Source organism: Sardina pilchardus, chromosome 22 (genome assembly GCF_963854185.1).
Source record: "Sardina pilchardus chromosome 22, fSarPil1.1, whole genome shotgun sequence".
Lineage (NCBI taxonomy): Eukaryota > Metazoa > Chordata > Actinopteri > Clupeiformes > Clupeidae > Sardina > Sardina pilchardus.
In genome coordinates this window covers 29,867,722-29,885,688 of record NC_085015.1, presented here as the reverse complement: position 1 = coordinate 29,885,688, position 17,967 = coordinate 29,867,722, and the positions used below count along the sequence as shown (strand labels likewise).

General features: G+C 40.3%; 1 protein-coding gene across 1 annotated transcript in view; it reads right to left on the bottom strand.

Moving 5' to 3' along the window:
- Nucleotides 1–17,967, bottom strand: part of acadsb (acyl-CoA dehydrogenase short/branched chain) — a 71,220-nt gene that overhangs the window by 17,152 nt on the left and 36,101 nt on the right. Inside the window, exons 3-5 of the mRNA XM_062526099.1 lie at nucleotides 10,872–10,972; nucleotides 10,581–10,787; nucleotides 762–932 (exon numbers count right to left, since the gene is read on the bottom strand). Coding sequence (XP_062382083.1) covers nucleotides 762–932; nucleotides 10,581–10,787; nucleotides 10,872–10,972 — 479 coding nt within the window. The remainder of the gene's footprint in view (nucleotides 1–761; nucleotides 933–10,580; nucleotides 10,788–10,871; nucleotides 10,973–17,967) is intronic.

Genomic DNA, 17,967 nt, shown 5'->3' with positions numbered 1-17,967 from the left:
AGAATGGCAGAAGCCAAACTAAAGAACTATGAAGAGGTAAAACAGACTTTTCATGGGCATTATATCGGAGTGCATTACGTTATTTATGAGTTGTATCCAGATAGCTTACTTAGAGGAACAATACAGGCGGGGAGGTCTGTGCTCTCTGAGTGCTTTTCTAGTTTTAACAGTTTTTTATATGAATAAATAAATGACACACCGTTACTGTACGTTATCAGTGTGAGACACTCTCTTCACCTCATTTATTGCAATTTCTACAATACCATATTAGTCAGAGTCTAGACTAGCCCTCTAGCTCAGCTCCTCCCACTTAGCTCTGCCTAATAAGAAATCGTGAAAGCAGGCAGGCGCAACTAGGCTAGCTTAAAACAATTGCCAACCAATTACTGCCAAAATTAGACTTCAAGTCTAAGTAGCCTGTTTAACATCCAAAGACAGTCATTATGCTTCTCTAGATTTAATACCATAGAGTTAACAACATTCGATAAGACCTAAAATAAAAAGGCGGTCAATAGCAAAATGACTTGTCCACTAAAGAAATTGGTGTCGACTAATTTTCAGTCGAATACGTTGAATAATCAAGGCAGCAATAATTATAATCAAACACACTAATGGCAGTGTTCTACTGTCCACTAATATCCCTGATATGTTTGTAAAGACAGTGTTTAAACACATCTCTTTTATAACCACCTTCTCCTCTTATGAAAATAATTCAGTTTCTACATACAAGAACAAAAGATACAGACACAACTCCAACTTACAGCAGAGGGATCTACATTGGCCATCACCAGGAACACCCCAGCATGCTCTGCATTACTGATCCACATCTTTGATCCATTAATAATGTAATAATCCTTGCACTTTTCTGCACGAGTCTTGAGGGAGAAAGCATCACTTCCAGATTCTGCCTCTGATAAACAGAAGCTACCCACCTGTAGGTTAGAAAGTCAGATTTGTAAACAGTAATATACACTTGTTTGTTCTGGGGAAAGAGAGAGGGTAATGAAACAAAACATTAAATATTACATTACAAAGAACTTGTGAGAATGAGTGTTTCTGCTGTGTCTGCATGGAACTCTTAAATACAGCCGTGACTGTTGATAGTAATAATTTATGAGTATTATTTTGAGTTCTATACTATAGCAAGCAGCCTTGAATCACAGATCTGTGCAAGCAAGGATCCTTGTTGTGTTAGAAGGAAAACACTCAAGCTATAAGTATACTCGACGCACCCGACCTGTCGCGCGACAATGTGACGTCAAAATGACGTAATTTCCTGTGTCGCAAGCCACATTTCAGCTGTGCGCCGACGTGTCGCACATCGAACATTTTATATCAGCCGCGCGCGCCAACCTCGCACGACAACTAGGAAGAGATTGAAGCCAAGCTCACGGAGCCAGTGTCCTTCTACAGTCATCAACCACATAAACCACATTCAGGCATTATCATATAGCCTATCCAACATCTTAAATAAGCCCATTAATTTTTAAAACGACTGTAGTCATGAAGTTATAATAGTAAGTTTGAGAAGTGGGAAGTTAACTTGGCTAGGCTGCAGCGAGAGTTGCCTGGATGACTGATTTGTTTACAGTCGTGAACTACTTTGGATAAGTTATGGCTATGGCTATGGCTATGGCTATGGCTATGGCTATGGCTATGGTTATTTAGCAGACGCCTTTGTCCAAAGCGACATACAAATAAATAACAATACAAATTAAATTAACAGTGAACAATTACAAACTAGGGAGAATAGTAATATTATCAGTAAAACAATAATTTTAAGCACTAACCTAATGAGAAATAAAACAGTGAAATGAGAATAGCAATCAAATAAGTCACTCAGTTAATTATATATAATAATAATAATAACTAAAGCATGGTATGGCTAAATTTAAGGACAATAACAAAATAAATTTCAAATTCTATCAATAGACAAATTATAACAAAACAATACTATTATACAAACCATAACACATCACAAACTCAAAGGACTAAGTGCATATTAAATAAATATGCCTTAAGACCCCTCTTAAAAGATCCAAAGCTGTTGCTGGAACGGAGAGCACTGGGCAACTCATTCCACCAACACGGAACCACTGAAGAATAGGATCTACAATTTGACCTAGCATGTATGGTTGGTCGACATAACAGACGCTCCTCAGAAGATCGCAATGGGCGGTTGGGAATGTACATCGTGATTAAAGAACTGAAGTAGCTGGGAGCAGATCCAGTCAGTGTCCTATAGGCCAGAGTGAGAGATTTAAATTTAATTCTGGCTACTATAGGGAGCCAGTGGAGAGTAACTAGGAGAGGGGTTACATGTGTCCTCTTTGGCTGATTGAAGACCAGTCGTGCTGCAGCATTCTGAATCAACTGTAGTGGTCTTAAAACACAAGCAGGTAGGCCAACTAACAGAGAATTACAGTAGTCCAGCTTGGAGATAACCATTGCCTGTACAAGAAGCTGAGTGGAATCTTGTGTCAGATAAGGTCTGATCTTCCTAATGTTGTACAGGGTATACCGACATGACTTTGCAATTGAGGCAACATGCTCAGAGAAAGTAAGTTGGTCATCAATTATGACACCCAAGTTACGTGCCGATCTGGTTGGAGTCAGTGAGGATGAATCAAGCTGGATATTGATCTGTTGGGGAATAGCTGTTTTTACTGGAAACACCAAGAGCTCAGTTTTGGAAAGATTAAGCTGAAGGTGCTGATCCTTCATCCAGATTGAAATGTCCTTCAGGCATGCAGAGATCCGATGGGAAACACTAGAGTCCTCAGGTGGGAAGGATAGGAAAAGTTGAGTGTCGTCCGCATAGCAATGATATTCAAATCCATGAGAGCGAATAATCCCACCTAAAGAAGTGGTGTAAATAGAGAAAAGGAGGGGCCCTAATACTGATCCTTGGGGGACTCCTGTAGTGAGGTCATGAGACTTTGATATCTGTCCCTGCCAAGACACGCTAAAAGAACGCCCTTTAAGGTAAGACTTGAACCAGTCAAGAGCTTTCCCAGAAATTCCCAGTTCATATAGTGTAGAAAGGAGAATGTCATGGTTAACCGTATCAAAGGCTGCAGATAAATCTAACAGAATTAACACTGATGACTGAGCAGAGGACTTAGCTACTCTCAATGCTTCAGTCACAGATAGAAGAGCAGTTTCAGTAGAATGACCACTCTTGAAACCAGACTGCATAGGGTCTAGTAGGTTATTCTGATAGAGGAAGTCACACATTTGCTTGAAGACCACTTTCTCCAAAACCTTTGACAAGAAAGGAAGAAGGGAGACAGGTCTGTAGTTCTTCACATCAGTTGAATTAAGTGTACTTTTCTTCAGCAAAGGCGTAATTCTTGCCTGTTTAAAAGAAGAAGGAACTATTCCACGAAGTTACCAGTGAGAGTTGGGGGAAATGACTAGGACCGAGGCACAGAAGCATTCCAGCAAAAGGTAACGAAGAGATTTATTTTCAACCAAAGGATATCTGCAAGACCTAAAAAAAAAATCTCTTTCCATTTAGGGAGATTACACAAACTCATCTCATAAACGAGATGGTAGGCTAATCCTTCAGTTGTGCAAGCTAAGTCTGAAATATCAGCAAAGAAGCTAGTTGCTACTGCCATTAATGTCAATGGATACGTGCCTCTGTTCAGTAGAATACTGCATATTGTGTCGCGACTACCACGCGCAAGTATACATGGTTACAACGTTCCCCGTGACGTCAACATGTCGCACGACAAGTCGGGTGCGTGGACTGTACCGGGGCCTTCACCCTTCCCCCCTGTGAAATGCTAATTGCCAACATTCCTTTGGAATGTTGAAACCAACTTGCCCTAAGACAAAGGATTCTACCTTGATGTAATATATCTATATGTCATGAAATGTAAATGTATTCATGTCTGGTATCATTATGATAGTCTTAGTGTAAGGATTGCCATGATTCCAGTGTAAGAATGCTTGGAATATTGTATAAGTGATGTTTCTGACATATATGATATCCCTCCACATGAAATCTAATCAGAGTGAGGAGGTGTGACTAGGGCTGTGTCTGAAACATCAGTACACACGCTGGGCAGTGTGCATTTTCCAGAAGTTACGTCAGAATAGACTGTCCGAATGTGAAGCGCTCTCATTAGTTGGGTACTTCGTTTGGCGTGATTTCCAAGCGTGCATCGATGCATCTTTTTTGCCCTCAGGTATCTCATAATCCATTGCGCAGCACAGGTCAAGCTCCACACGTCATGCAAATCGTCAACACACCCCCCTCCCTGAGTCAGGTGACGCCAACTAGTTAGTGCTGTCCAAATGTAGGTAGGGACGCATACTGAGGAGCAAGCTAACTAAGACGCTACTGGAAAGAAGGTACTATCCAGCGTTCACACTTGACTCTAGACACAGCCTTTGTGTGACTAGGTGTGAGTGGGTGTGACTGAAGCCATCTAAGTGAACCAATGACCTTGCCTTGTTTTTGGCGCCCTGTTCCCTTTGTTCATACTCATATAAATGTGATGAAATTGCAGTGTTGGTCAGAAGAATGAGAAATTGACTTTTGTAGAAGGAGGACATGCTGAGGCCATGGGTCTTTGGTTCAATCCAAGGGCCCATGGCCTCCTCAGACTAAAACTAATTTTACCCTCTCTGCTTGTAAGAATAAAACCTGATTCCTAAGTTTTCTTGAGTTTGCCAGTCTAAATTATAAGTAATAATATAGAAATATAGAATTACCAACACTGTGGGCCAGATGTACTAACACAGCGCTAACAGTGAGTTTTTGTATACGCAGAATGCAAACGCTGTGCTTTGCTATATTGCGTGGAATTTACTAAGCTGTCACTTCATTACGTTAACAGCGGTCATCCCCTCCCGTTCCCGCCCCCTCTACAAGCTAATTGCGTGTGCAGAGCTGAACCACAAGCGCAGTTGAATAATGCAACATTAAAAAGAATCAAAGTTTAGCGATCATACATGATACAAAGAGATGTCAATGAGCAGCGACAGACAGAGTAGGCCTAGTAGTTCTACTAATCCACTGAAAAAAATATGTGTGACTTACTGCAGGTAGACTAAGGATATGACTTAATGCCTGTCTAACAGATTGGGAAGTGTAGGCCAGGGGTCGGCAATTAAGTTTGGCCTCGGGCCAGATATTTTCCGAGCCATTACATAGCGGGCCACAAGTTCACAACCAAAACAATGGCTAATTTAATTAATTAATATCGGAGGAGGTAAAAATGATAGGCGCTCTTGAAATGACAGAGCAGAGACATTTAAGCAGGCTGATGTAGGTTAACTTTGTCGATTGTCAAGTCAAGTCAAGTCAAGGTTTATTTCATCCATTTACATGGAAATTACATTGCTGTGCACTCCGTCATGCCCAACTAAAACACATAATAAAAAAATAAAATAGCCTCCGTAGAGGGTACACTAAGACATACCTGCACCTGTAGTTACAGGCAGGTGCAGGTATGTTACAGTTACAGGCAGACTGGTCATTGGGGGCGCTATTATATGCCTGTGTCTTTAAAAAATAATAATAAAAAAAGACCAGAAAAACATTTCCACGCGTTGCTGTTAGCTGTCAAAAAATGGCACTATGAAAAAATCTGAAGAGAAAAGTTAACAGCGAAAACAGGATCTTTAATGATGAATGGACAGAGAATGCCTTCATCCTCCCTAATTGTATTAATGCAAAGCCCACATAACTGATCTGTAACTACTAACGAGGGTTTCTCTGCATGCAAAGAGTACAAGACGGTACCACGAAAGTAAGCATGCTAATTTAAAGGTTGCGTTCCTAAATAACACGCACGCTATTAATGTTTGAAACTCGTGTTACTTTTCACAGTTCTATGTGCGTAAATTGCCTGTTTGATGTCAGGCCTGTTTAAAAGAAGTCGTGTTTTAATTATCACCATAAGCCTATGTCCGTTGTTTGAATGACAACATGTGTTTTAGGGACTAGCTTGGAATTTGAGAACCAGCGCTGTCCACTGACTTCATTTGATTTTGCATGTTGTGTGTTCACGCTGCACCTCGCTGCGTGCTTCACTCGTATTCAGATGAAACAAATATCTAAGCATTTAGATTGATTGAAATTCTTCTGTTCTGGAAAGTTACGTTTCAAAATAAAGAGCATGTTTGAGACTGGCAGTCCGATTTTTTATTTTTTTTTCATTCTCTGGTTCAAAAGATCTCACGGGCCAGATGTTTTTTGCTTGCGGGCCGCATCTGGCCCGCGGGCCGCCTATTGCCGACCACTGGTGTAGGCTATGTTGTGAAAGAGAAAATACGATTTTAGAGAGGCAAACAAAAGTTAAGGTTGCTTTTGACATAGTACAAACTCATGATCTGAATATTTATTCAGCTGTCTCTAAATGTTTATCTAAAAGACGCATTTAACCGCAATTTGGATTACACCTGCTTTCAGAAGGCGGAAGTTTTTCAACGCAAAATAGACATGCGCTGTTTTCATACATATGGCAGAATACTACTAATCAATCGCTATTAGCACCTCTCCTCCCCTGTACTTGCGGGTTACACCCATTTTCAGCTGATCCGCCCAGGAATTAATATGCATGACACGGGAAAGCGCAAATAGCCATTCTCAGCTCCCACGGCAGGCAGTCTGCGCGTTTCTCTCATTGCAGTCTCTTTGTACATATCCTCCCCATGTTTATACGCGCATGTTACGCCTGAAATGGGCACAAAACTTTAGTACATCTGGCCCTGAGTGTGAGATGCAGTGAGATGTGTAAATAGCCCACATTTTATGTAGGCTAACTCAAAAGAGAAGGAATTTGTTTATTGACCAGAATTATGACTTAGTACAGTAACAGTGTTAGTTTTGGCATCTACTTTAGCCAAAAAAAGATGCACAACGCTCATTGAGAAAACGCATTCTGCACACATTGGCAAAGCTAAGGTCCATTCACACCAGAAACAATAACAATAACTATTATGATAACTTTCATCATTGGTCAGTGTATGCAATTTCATCAAGATCAAATTTCATCAAGATCAATTTCAATCAAGATCTTTTATCAAGATCAAACAATCTAGTTGGTAATTGTTTTTAGTATAGACTGACTTAGTACTTTCTCGTAATCATCGGTGTTAAATGTCACATCCAACAGGAAGTAAGTATTTCAAATGGATGAAACTTGCAACACAAGCATACACATCAAATGCGTGCATTTGACACATGCACCACACATGAGTGCATTGTTGGATTCCAATGTCATGGGTAGTGGACCACAGGTGCTTGGGCCTGCCATTGCCACTTGCAGTTAGATTTTTAGGGCTCAAGCACCATCCTGGCCCTGCGCACTAGGGTTTAATCCTGGGAAACGTGATTCCTGGGAAATATGATCAAGACTATTTCCCGATTCCCGGGAAAGGTTATGACGGGAAACGGGAAATAAAACAAAATAAAAAGTGCAAGGAGTTCGCTTCTATTGTTGTTATACGGTAACGTTGATGCTTCAAATCTGCTGCTAACTTATACCTGCACAACAAACAGATGCAACAGTTGTTTGAAGCTGTTAATACAGGCTACATCCGTGGAGTCGGAGAGAGCATTTTCCAAAATGCAGACATCCAAAACCGCCTTCAGCGCAGTCTATCAATAGCCTACTCTGCTTCTTGAAAGCACGGTGCTTTAATCACCACAAGAAAATGAAGAGCAGGGTGAGAAATGAATTACTTACGGAACTAAAAGAAATATGTAGCCTAAGTTGTCACAAGTTCAATGAAATGCTGATATCATATACTGTACATTTTTGTATTCAGTTTTACATAGGCCGATTGCCCTGTCTTTTTGCAGTGCACAGTTGATTTCGGTGGGTCATTTTCTTTAATAATTGGACTTGTGTGTGTTTAATAGCCTGCCCTGCCCTAATAAAGAAGTTGCCTATTTGGTTAACTTCGAGTGATCCCCCCCCCCCCCCTGTTTTATTTTTAGAAGACAAGTCACAGACAACCCATCTGGAATTTCAGAATTAGCGCTGCTGCAGATGTCACGCACGTAGCTCACTTGATCACGCAGCAGAATTGATAATTGCAAACTTTGTTGATGAACATAAACTGTGTTCTTTTGCCCTAATAAAAAAATAAATAAAATGCCCTCAGCCATCTTGAAAACTTTGCCAATATTTTTAGCCATTCCTCTAACTCAGTGGTCGGCAATAGGCGGCCCGCGGGCCAGATGCGGCCCGCAAGCAAAAAACATCTGGCCCGTGAGATCTTTTGAACCAGAGAATGAAAAAAAAAATAAAAAATCGGACTGCCAGTCTCAAACATGCTCTTTATTTTGAAACGTAACTTTCCAGAACAGAAGAATTTCAATCAATCTAAATGCTTAGATATTTGTTTCATCTGAATACGAGTGAAGCACGCAGCGAGGTGCAGCGTGAACACACAACATGCAAAATCAAATGAAGTCAGTGGACAGCGCTGGTTCTCAAATTCCAAGCTAGTCCCTAAAACACATGTTGTCATTCAAACAACGGACATAGGCTTATGGTGATAATTAAAACACGACTTCTTTTAAACAGGCCTGACATCAAACAGGCAATTTACGCACATAGAACTGTGAAAAGTAACACGAGTTTCAAACATTAATAGCGTGCGTGTTATTTAGGAACGCAACCTTTAAATTAGCATGCTTACTTTCGTGGTACCGTCTTGTACTCTTTGCATGCAGAGAAACCCTCGTTAGTAGTTACAGATCAGTTATGTGGGCTTTGCATTAATACAATTAGGGAGGATGAAGGCATTCTCTGTCCATTCATCATTAAAGATCCTGTTTTCGCTGTTAACTTTTCTCTTCAGATTTTTTCATAGTGCCATTTTTTGACAGCTAACAGCAACGCGTGGAAATGTTTTTCTGGTCTTTTTTTATTATTATTTTTTAAAGACACAGGCATATAATAGCGCCCCCAATGACCAGTCGACAAATTTAACCTACATCAGCCTGCTTAAATGTCTCTGCTCTGTCATTTCAAGAGCGCCTATCATTTTTACCTCCTCCGATATCAATTAATTAAATTAGCCATTGTTTTGGTTGTGAACTTGTGGCCCGCTATGTAATGGCTCGGAAAATATCTGGCCCGAGGCCAAACTTAATTGCCGACCCCTGCTCTAACTTGTTTTTCAAAGAAACCCAAGAAAATAAAATGCTCTGAGCCACCCTGCAAGCTTTGCCACTAATATTTTTAGCCATTCCTCTATTTAAGGCGAGACACCCCAGGTGAATAGGAGAACATTTTTAACTTAAAGATATCTTCATGAAACTTTACCAGTTGCATACTCAAATAAATAGGAGAAAAAAATGTATTGCAAGTTTTCTTTAATTTAATGTTTAAATATGCTAATTAGGCTATATCTAATTAAATATGCACTAATTTGCATATATTTTGATGCGAAGGATCTGACCATTGGAAATTATTGAAAATTATTTTTTTGTTGTGTTAATATATCAAATACAAAAACATTTACAGAGGGGATTATTAATATCTTCTTTTGTTTTCCAGTAAATCAGAAAATACTGCCAATTGGCTTAAAAAATGGATTTTCGCCCTATTTTTAGGCATAAAAAGTCATGTAAATCAGGCCAACAATGCTATATCAACAAATGTAAATATCTTCCAAATATAGTTAGGAATAAGACTGGAAAGTTTGGTGTATGTAGGTGCTGCAGAAGATCCTTTGCATGGTGTGTGGGGAAAAACTCGTTTTGAGAAAACAGCCTTGAAACACAGCCAATGAAATGCGTTCTCAGCTTAGACTCGTCTTTGAACTTTCGCGATTGGTTGCTAATACAAAGGAAATGCCCATATTTGGGTAGCATAGCGTCTTGTAGGAGAAACAGGGCTTTCCAACGGTGTCACACACGATATGATTTGGATCACGGTCACGGTAGTACATGACACTTTAGAATGGGAACTTTTGGTAAAATTAGGAGAAATATATAGGCGCGAGTAGACAAATGGCATGAAATAAACACTTAAATGTGCAAATCGGACTTTGTTGTTGTAGTAGGGTGGTAGAATACATGCTAAGGTAGCAAACTAGCACAAAATCTCGAAATTGACTGATGCTAAAAAAAAAATGTTTTCACCTGCCGTGTCTCGCCTTAACTTCAATAAAATGTGTTCTTGCACATTCAGTATGGTGTGAGATTTATATGTTCAGAGGGTTGGGATCAGGGGTCACTCTGGGGTTGGGGGTGTTGGTTGGTTGGTTGGTTTAGTCTCCCTCACTGTCTTGTAAACTGCCTAGCTCTGCAGGTTATGCTTGTTACAGGTATTTTAAGACTAGGTTTATTAATTTATTTCGTACTGTCACCATTTTAGGGTGTTTTTTGTAAATTTTTCATTCATTTCTCCTTTTGGGGTCGGGGTCCCTGAGCCGTGGTCCTGGCACCAAGACATCCTAGGGGAAACACTGCTTTCAGCTATCGCTGTGTAGAAATCTACCAAGACATTTTTAGAAACTGAAAATGTGTTGGTGTCTCTTACAGTCTGATTTTACAAGATATTACAAAATACAAATAATATAAAAATCAACTGTTTCAATCTTACCATATCTGTGGCGAGGCGAGTGAGGTATTTCTCTTTTTGAACTTCATTTCCCAGTTTGGACAGCAATGTGTTGATGAGTGTGTTCTGAATGTCACAGAGAACAGCAACAGATGGGTCCACTTTTGCTAGTTCTTCAATCACCAAAATGGACGCGAAAAAGCTGGATCCAGTGCCACCATATTGTGGGTCAATTTCAATACCCATTAACTATGAAAAACGTACAAAATCATTTATACACCAAAGCAAGAGCAGATATATTAAATTGTTCTTCTAGTATTTTATCATACAGACCCCTTGCTCAAAGAGACTTCTGATGACCTTCTCATCCATTTTGGAGTTCTCATCCATTTCAGACACAAATGGTAAAATCTGTTCTTGGGCAAACTTCTTCACTAATGTGACACGAAAACAAAACAAAAAAAACAGTTTCAGGAGACATAGAATGGAAACTATTTTGCCTTGCTTTTAATGAATTAGGAGAGGTTGTGCATAACCAAAGAGCTATCATGAACACGAGGCATGGTTGTGCCCTCCTTCATATGAAAATCTTGAACTTAGAAATAGCCACTAAAAAATGGGCGAATTAGAACAAAGCCTGCTTGTGATGTAAGATATTGCAGTTGCCAAAGAGGGCGCCATTTAGTCGTACGGACCATTTCAATACCCAGCCTAAATATAAGGTTTTAATTGGGCTTGTAAAATTGCAATTGAGTTTATTTTTTTATAAATCAAAGTTGAACTATTTTAACATCAGAGAACACAGTGCAATACTCAATTCATCCATTCTATTAAAGCTACACTGTGGATTTCTTGGGCTAATTAGGGAAATTCTCCCATCTAGCGATGCAATGATATATTGCAATTAGGGCTGGGCAACGATTTTTTTTTAAAGTATATTTTTTTGCCTTTATTAGTACAGGACAGTGAAGTGGTAGAGAGGAAACAAGTGGGAGAGAGAGATGGGGTGGGATCGGGATATGACCGCAGGCCGGATTCGAACCTGGGTCCCCGTGGGCACTTGGACCCGTAAATGGTACGGGCGCTGTAGCCTGCTGCGCCACAGCGCCCCCCACAATTAAAATGTTTAATCGTGATTAATCACATGATTTCCCTGATTAATCATGATTAATCGCACTATTATACACAAAACTCAATAATGAATTCAAAAGTAGTATATAGCACATCTTTATTTTAAATGTTCTGCCATATGAATGAAAGTGCCATAGCATTTTTTCTGCAAACATTTGACATCAGCATTTTGTTTACACAGTAGCAGTTAAATAAATGATTTAGAGTAAATCTCAACTTAAACAATGTAATCAAAACAATACAAATTTAAAGCTTATTGTACACACACTTTTTTGGTAAAGCCTTTAACAGTGCGTGTAGTCAGATCTTTCCATAATACTTGTTGTAATAAGCCTAGTCTGGTATAATGTCAAAATAATTTTTTGCTTAGGCCTATAGGTCATTAAGAAAACATAACTAACTAGAAAAGCACTCCGAGAGCGCAGACCTCCGCCTCCGTTCTTCCTAGGTTGTCATACATTTGAACCTCAACTATTCAGATTGCCACCACGTGGCCATACCATGGCATTACACCACTAAGCGAAACACATAAACGGCTCCAGAATCCCAAAGGAATTACGGATCACTCCCAAAATGTAATCGTAAATGTAAAACTTCAGCGAAAATCTTCCATTACTTATTGAGTTATCTTGCAAACAAACGCCGGTCCCCCCGATGAAAACATAGCCTCCTTGGCAGAGGTAATTAGTTGTTGTTTGTGTAACCCAGACATCAGCAACTTTCATTTTATACGACCAATCACTTGTCGTGGCTGCTCCTTGTCCTCACGGCTGCAACTTGTGCACTCGTTTGTACAGCATGTTCATCAGGTTCCGGAGCTGCCTGAGCCTCCATGTCAACAATGAACGAAAATGAGCTTATTATCAATTTGCGCGAGTAGGTTATGCTACACACATTTCCCCCCTAAACATACAGCCAATGAGCAGCCTAGAATGAATAGTTTTTAATTTATTAGACAATAACTAGGCTACTCGAGACTCTGCTAGTAGACTATAATTTTCAGGACAATTAGGGCAGGATTCGGGACAACTGCTTGTCATGACTGTTATGATTTTTTCGGGATGTCTGGTCACCCTACTCCGGTGATAAGAAAATTCAAGTTTGCAGTGATTACATATAACTTTGCTTCTGTCGATTGTGCCGTCTGAAAGAACTTTAAAATGAAAATGGCCATGTAAAAGTTCTGTTAGTCTACCCTGCTCCATGTTTGTTGCTTTGTTTATCTGCCAATATTGTTTTCCTTTCCCGGTTCCTGTAAGCGCGGCAGCAGTCGGTAACATACTTTTACCAGCCTGTAAGCAACAGACTTTTACAGTATAAAATAAATAATTTAAACTGCGTTAATGCACCATAAAATAATTATCGGCGTTTATTGATTGATGAGTTATGTAAAACGTGATGCATTTCTAAGCAGGTAAGAGGGATAACTACACTGCTCAAAAAAATAAAGGGAACACTTGTTCATAGGAGTATAACATCAAGTCAGTCACACTTGTGGGATATTGATCTGGCCAGTTATGCAACAGAGGTGGTTGTGAATCAGGTTGACCTGCTTTGATGTCAACAAAATTTACTACAGGTGTACTAGAGGGCCAACTGTGAGACAACCCCCAAAACAGGAATGGTTTTACAGGTGGTGGCAACTGGTAATTTTTTCATCTTTATCCTTTCACTAGTTTTGCATTTGGATAGGGTCAGTGTTACTACTGGTAGCATAAGCCAATATCTGGAGCCTACAGAGGTTGCAGAGGTAGCCCAACCCCTCCAGAATGGCACACCAATGTGTTCCATGGCCAGAAAGATTGCTGTCTCCCAGCATAGTCTCAAGAGCATGGAAGAGATTCCAGGGGACAGGCAGTTGCTCTAGGAGAGCAGGGCAGGGTGGCAGAAAGTCCTTAACCCAGTAGGAGGACCAGTATCTGCTCTTTTGTGCAAGGAGGGACAGTAGGAGCCCTACTATAGCCCTACAGAATGACCTCCAGCAGGTCACTGATGTGAATGTCTCTGGCCACACTGTCAGAAACAGACTTCATGAAGGTGACCTGAGAGCCCGATGGCCTCTAGAGGGACCTGTGCTCACTGTCCAGCACCGTGGAGCTCAATTGACATTTGCCATAGAATGCAAAATTGGCAGGTCTGCCACTAGAGCCCTGTGCTTTTCACAGATGAGAGCAGGATCACCCTGAGCACATGTGACAGACATGAAAGGGTCTGGAGATGTCGTGGAGAACATGATGCTGCCTGCAACGTCATTCAGCATGACCGGTTCGGTGGTGGCTTAGTGATGGTCTGGGGAGGAATACCCTTGGAGGGATGCACAGACCTCTGTGGGCAAAACAACGGCACCCTCAATGCTCTTGGGTATCGAGATGAAACGTTCTGACCCTGTACATGCGTTTTTTTTAAATGTTATTCAATATAATTTCTGAATGGAGCACAGCATTAGTTCAGGCAGGTCACGGAGTCTCGCTTCCCTGGATGGCTCAGCTGACTTCAATATTACAGCTCAGCTGATTGCCAGCTGATTGGCCAGGCCCTGCTTTCATTGGCGGAGATCTTTCAGAGCGCTTATTTAAACAATTTGCTACCAGTGACTTTTTCTGCAATTTTGCCACCCACCTCCTCCCCTTAACCTCCTCATACTTCTGACTTATCAATGTCTTGTCATTGATGTTTGTTCTGTTCTGTACCCCATGGGGGGTTTATTGCTGCTCTCCCTGCCTTGGGCTTTCCATGTTTGAACATGGAAGGGCAGGGGGCCCACAGAACAGAGCATACCGCCAAAATTAATATCATACATAATATAATGCTATCTTGGAGACATAGTGGTCCTGACTAAAGTACTTTTTAAATGTCACACCATAGGACACATTCACAGTGCAGATGAATGCAAACGTGGAAAGAAATATGTGAGGTCATTGACAAAATGAGTGACCACTATTATTTTATGAAACTACAGTTTCCATACTACATAAATATTTTAATTTTTTCTTAAAAAATGACGTTTTCCAAAAAAAGCACTTTTTCTTGGCCAGATGTCAACTACCCAAGTATATTTTTGCAAATAAGCATTTATTTCAAAATATGTATATCTTCGACTCGGCGCAGTAATATAATCACTCCTGAAAAATAGGGATGCACCAATCCGACATTTGGATCGGATATCGGCCCCGATATTGACAAAAGAGCTGGATCGGAGATCGGAAAAAATGAGCAGATCCATGGGCCGATCCGATTTTCATTTAATTTAAAAGCCATGACGCGCAACCAGCCATTTAGTGCCGCTAGCAGGCTGTTGCGGGTTAGAGTGGGCTTCACCTCACTGTGTGCTTTGAGTGTTTAAATTCACAGATGGGATAAATACAGAGACCAAATTTCCCTCATAGGATCAAAATAATATCTATACTAATCACCATTTGTCATAGATTAAGATCTTCATGCGTTTTGTTGCATATAGGCAACACGTTTAATAACAGTCAACACAAAATAGGCTACTCAAACTAAACACATTGTCATTTTCATCTCATATCTGTATTTCTTCTTGGTATCAAGAAATGCAAACGTTCAAACTGGCTGCTAGATAAGACGTACTTCTACTACCGTTTACAACCATTCAAACTCCGTGTCAAGTTGAACTTCTAGTTTATCGTGGGGAAACTGAGGGACCGTTCCACTATGAGTAAATAGAGGGGTTTCGCGGGTGACACCATTTTGGCAGGGGTGTTTTTTTTTTTTTTTTGTAATTCACTTTTTATTGGTTTTTCACAAATACATGAGACAAAGACAAACACTGAACATCCACAAGTGAACAGGGAGGACTACAGTCAGATACTGGCTAAAAGCTATACACTATACAGTATATATTTAAAAAAAAAAAAAAACAGAGTGAGTGTAACTATACATATTTGGCGTACCAGAGCAGTGGACAACAACTTGTTGATAAAAGATATGATCTCAGACCATAGGGAATCTACTATGGGGCAAGAGTATAACATATGTAAAAGAGTGCCGCACTCAGTGTTGCACCTCCAACACATATCTGAGTCTCTAAGTCCTAACCGTGCCATTTTTGACGGGGTACAATAAATCCTATTGATAATTTTATAACGTATCAACCGTGTCTGCATTTCTCTTGAAACTTGTACCATGACTTGATTACTTGTTCCCACGTTTCATCTGGTATACTCTCTCCCATATCCCTCTCCCAGCATCTTTTTAAGCCCCCAAAACTAGGAGGCTGAGATTCCCTTAAAACACTGTAAAAGCCTGATGCTTTCCTTAAAAAAAAGTTTTCTTGTTCCAATCTGGTTTGTAACTCAGTAGCTGGTGCAAGTGGTGCTAAGCTGAGATGTGACAGAATACAACTTCTTAACTGTAAGTATTTCCAAAAGTCCTTATTTGGAAGTCCATATTTTGCTCTTAATTGTTCAAAAGAAAATAAGGTGTCTCCCTCAAATAAATCCCCAATATAAACAATGCCTAGCTTGACCCAGTCAGGCCAAGAGAACGACCTTTTGCCTATCTTGAGACATGTATTGTGCCATAGTGAAGTTTGACAAGTAACATTTGGATACAAGCTCAAGATTTTATGTGAGGCTTGCCAAGTCTCCTGTGAAAATGCCAGTATTGGATTATCATGAGGGATCTTGCCACTAGTTTGTGTAATAAAGGCCTGTACCGGGTATGGATAGGTAAGGGCCCCTTCAATAGACACCCAAGCTGGAGCTGTATCAGCAGTGATGTATATCTTGGATAACTGTTTTAAACAAAAAGCATAGTGATACCAGGCCATATGGGGCAGACCTAGACCACCATCTTCTGGAGCCGCATAAAGTTTTGTTTGATTTACATATGTTTTTTTGCCTGCCCACAGAAAACCACATACCTCTTTATTATATTTTACTAATGTAGTGCGTGGAAAGTTTAATGGTAGCATATTACTTATGTAATTAACTTTGGGAACTATTACCATCTTCAAAATATTAACCTTACCTAAAAGTGATAAGCCTAATTTAGTCCAGTTTTGGAGTAAAAGTTCTATTTTCTGAATCAGGGGGAGGAGGTTACGGTGTCCCTGAAGTGCAAAACACAACACAAATAAGACAACACAACACAAATAAGACAACACAACACAAAGAGAGAAATCACGGCCCCAAAGTGCACAACACAACACAAAAAGAGACAACACAACACAAAGAAGAGAAAAAACGGCCTCGAAGTGCACAACACAACGGCAAATCACACAACACAACACAAAAAGAGACAACACAACACAAAAAGAGACAACACGGCCCCGAAGTGCACAACACACCGGCAAATCACACAACACAACACAAAAAGAGACAACACAACACAAATAAGACAACACAAAACAATTAGAGAAACCTCGGCCCCGAAGTGCACAACACAATGGCAAATCACACAACACAACACAAAAAGAGACAACACAACGGAAGAGGTATACCTTCGGGCCACATGAATCGTCGCTGATTGGACAAAAGAACTGGGACACGTACGTAGGCTACAGCCCGCAGAAAATAGCATGCTGGGTCTTCACATGTCCATAAGAACCCATAATGGAATATCCACGTTGTGTTTTATTCATAATATGTTTGGTGTATAATCCAACTCATACAAAAGCAACAAGTTCGAAACAAATCATCTGACTGCGAATTGAAACCAGGAAGTAAAACAGCTTGTAACTGTCACCGTTCTAGATACCGTCATATACCATATATGGTAATTTTCGTGAGATCCCCCTGATTACCGTGGTAGCTACCCCACATCAAAGCCATCGATATCTCAAAGTTGCGACAGCCGTTGACTTCCATGTTAAAGCCAGATTAGAGCGGTCACGTGGTTAGTGGGTAAACTCAGTAGTTCCCTCAGTCCCTGGTTTACTACCGGATTGACAGCAGCGATCGCATTAATATTTACGGTAAATACTCAATGAAAATTACTATAAACTGCATTTCCACATACATATATTACTGAAAATGCATTATTATGCACACGACCATAAGTCAGGTAGAAAAGTCTTATTATAACACCTGAGATATTCATTCATTCTCAATGGAATAGTTCCTTTCAACGATCCTGACGTACCGGATGTGTGCCGCCATTGTTTGTACACGGGAGTCAATGGAAGTGTTGCAACTTTGATATATCGAAGGCTTTGCCCCACATGTCTTTCTGCGACGAGATATTCGAAACCGGAGGAGATTGGGCAAGAGAGCTGTCAATCAGGCTCCCCAGCTTTGAATGACGACAGCACTAGTCAGCCACATGCCTCGTCATT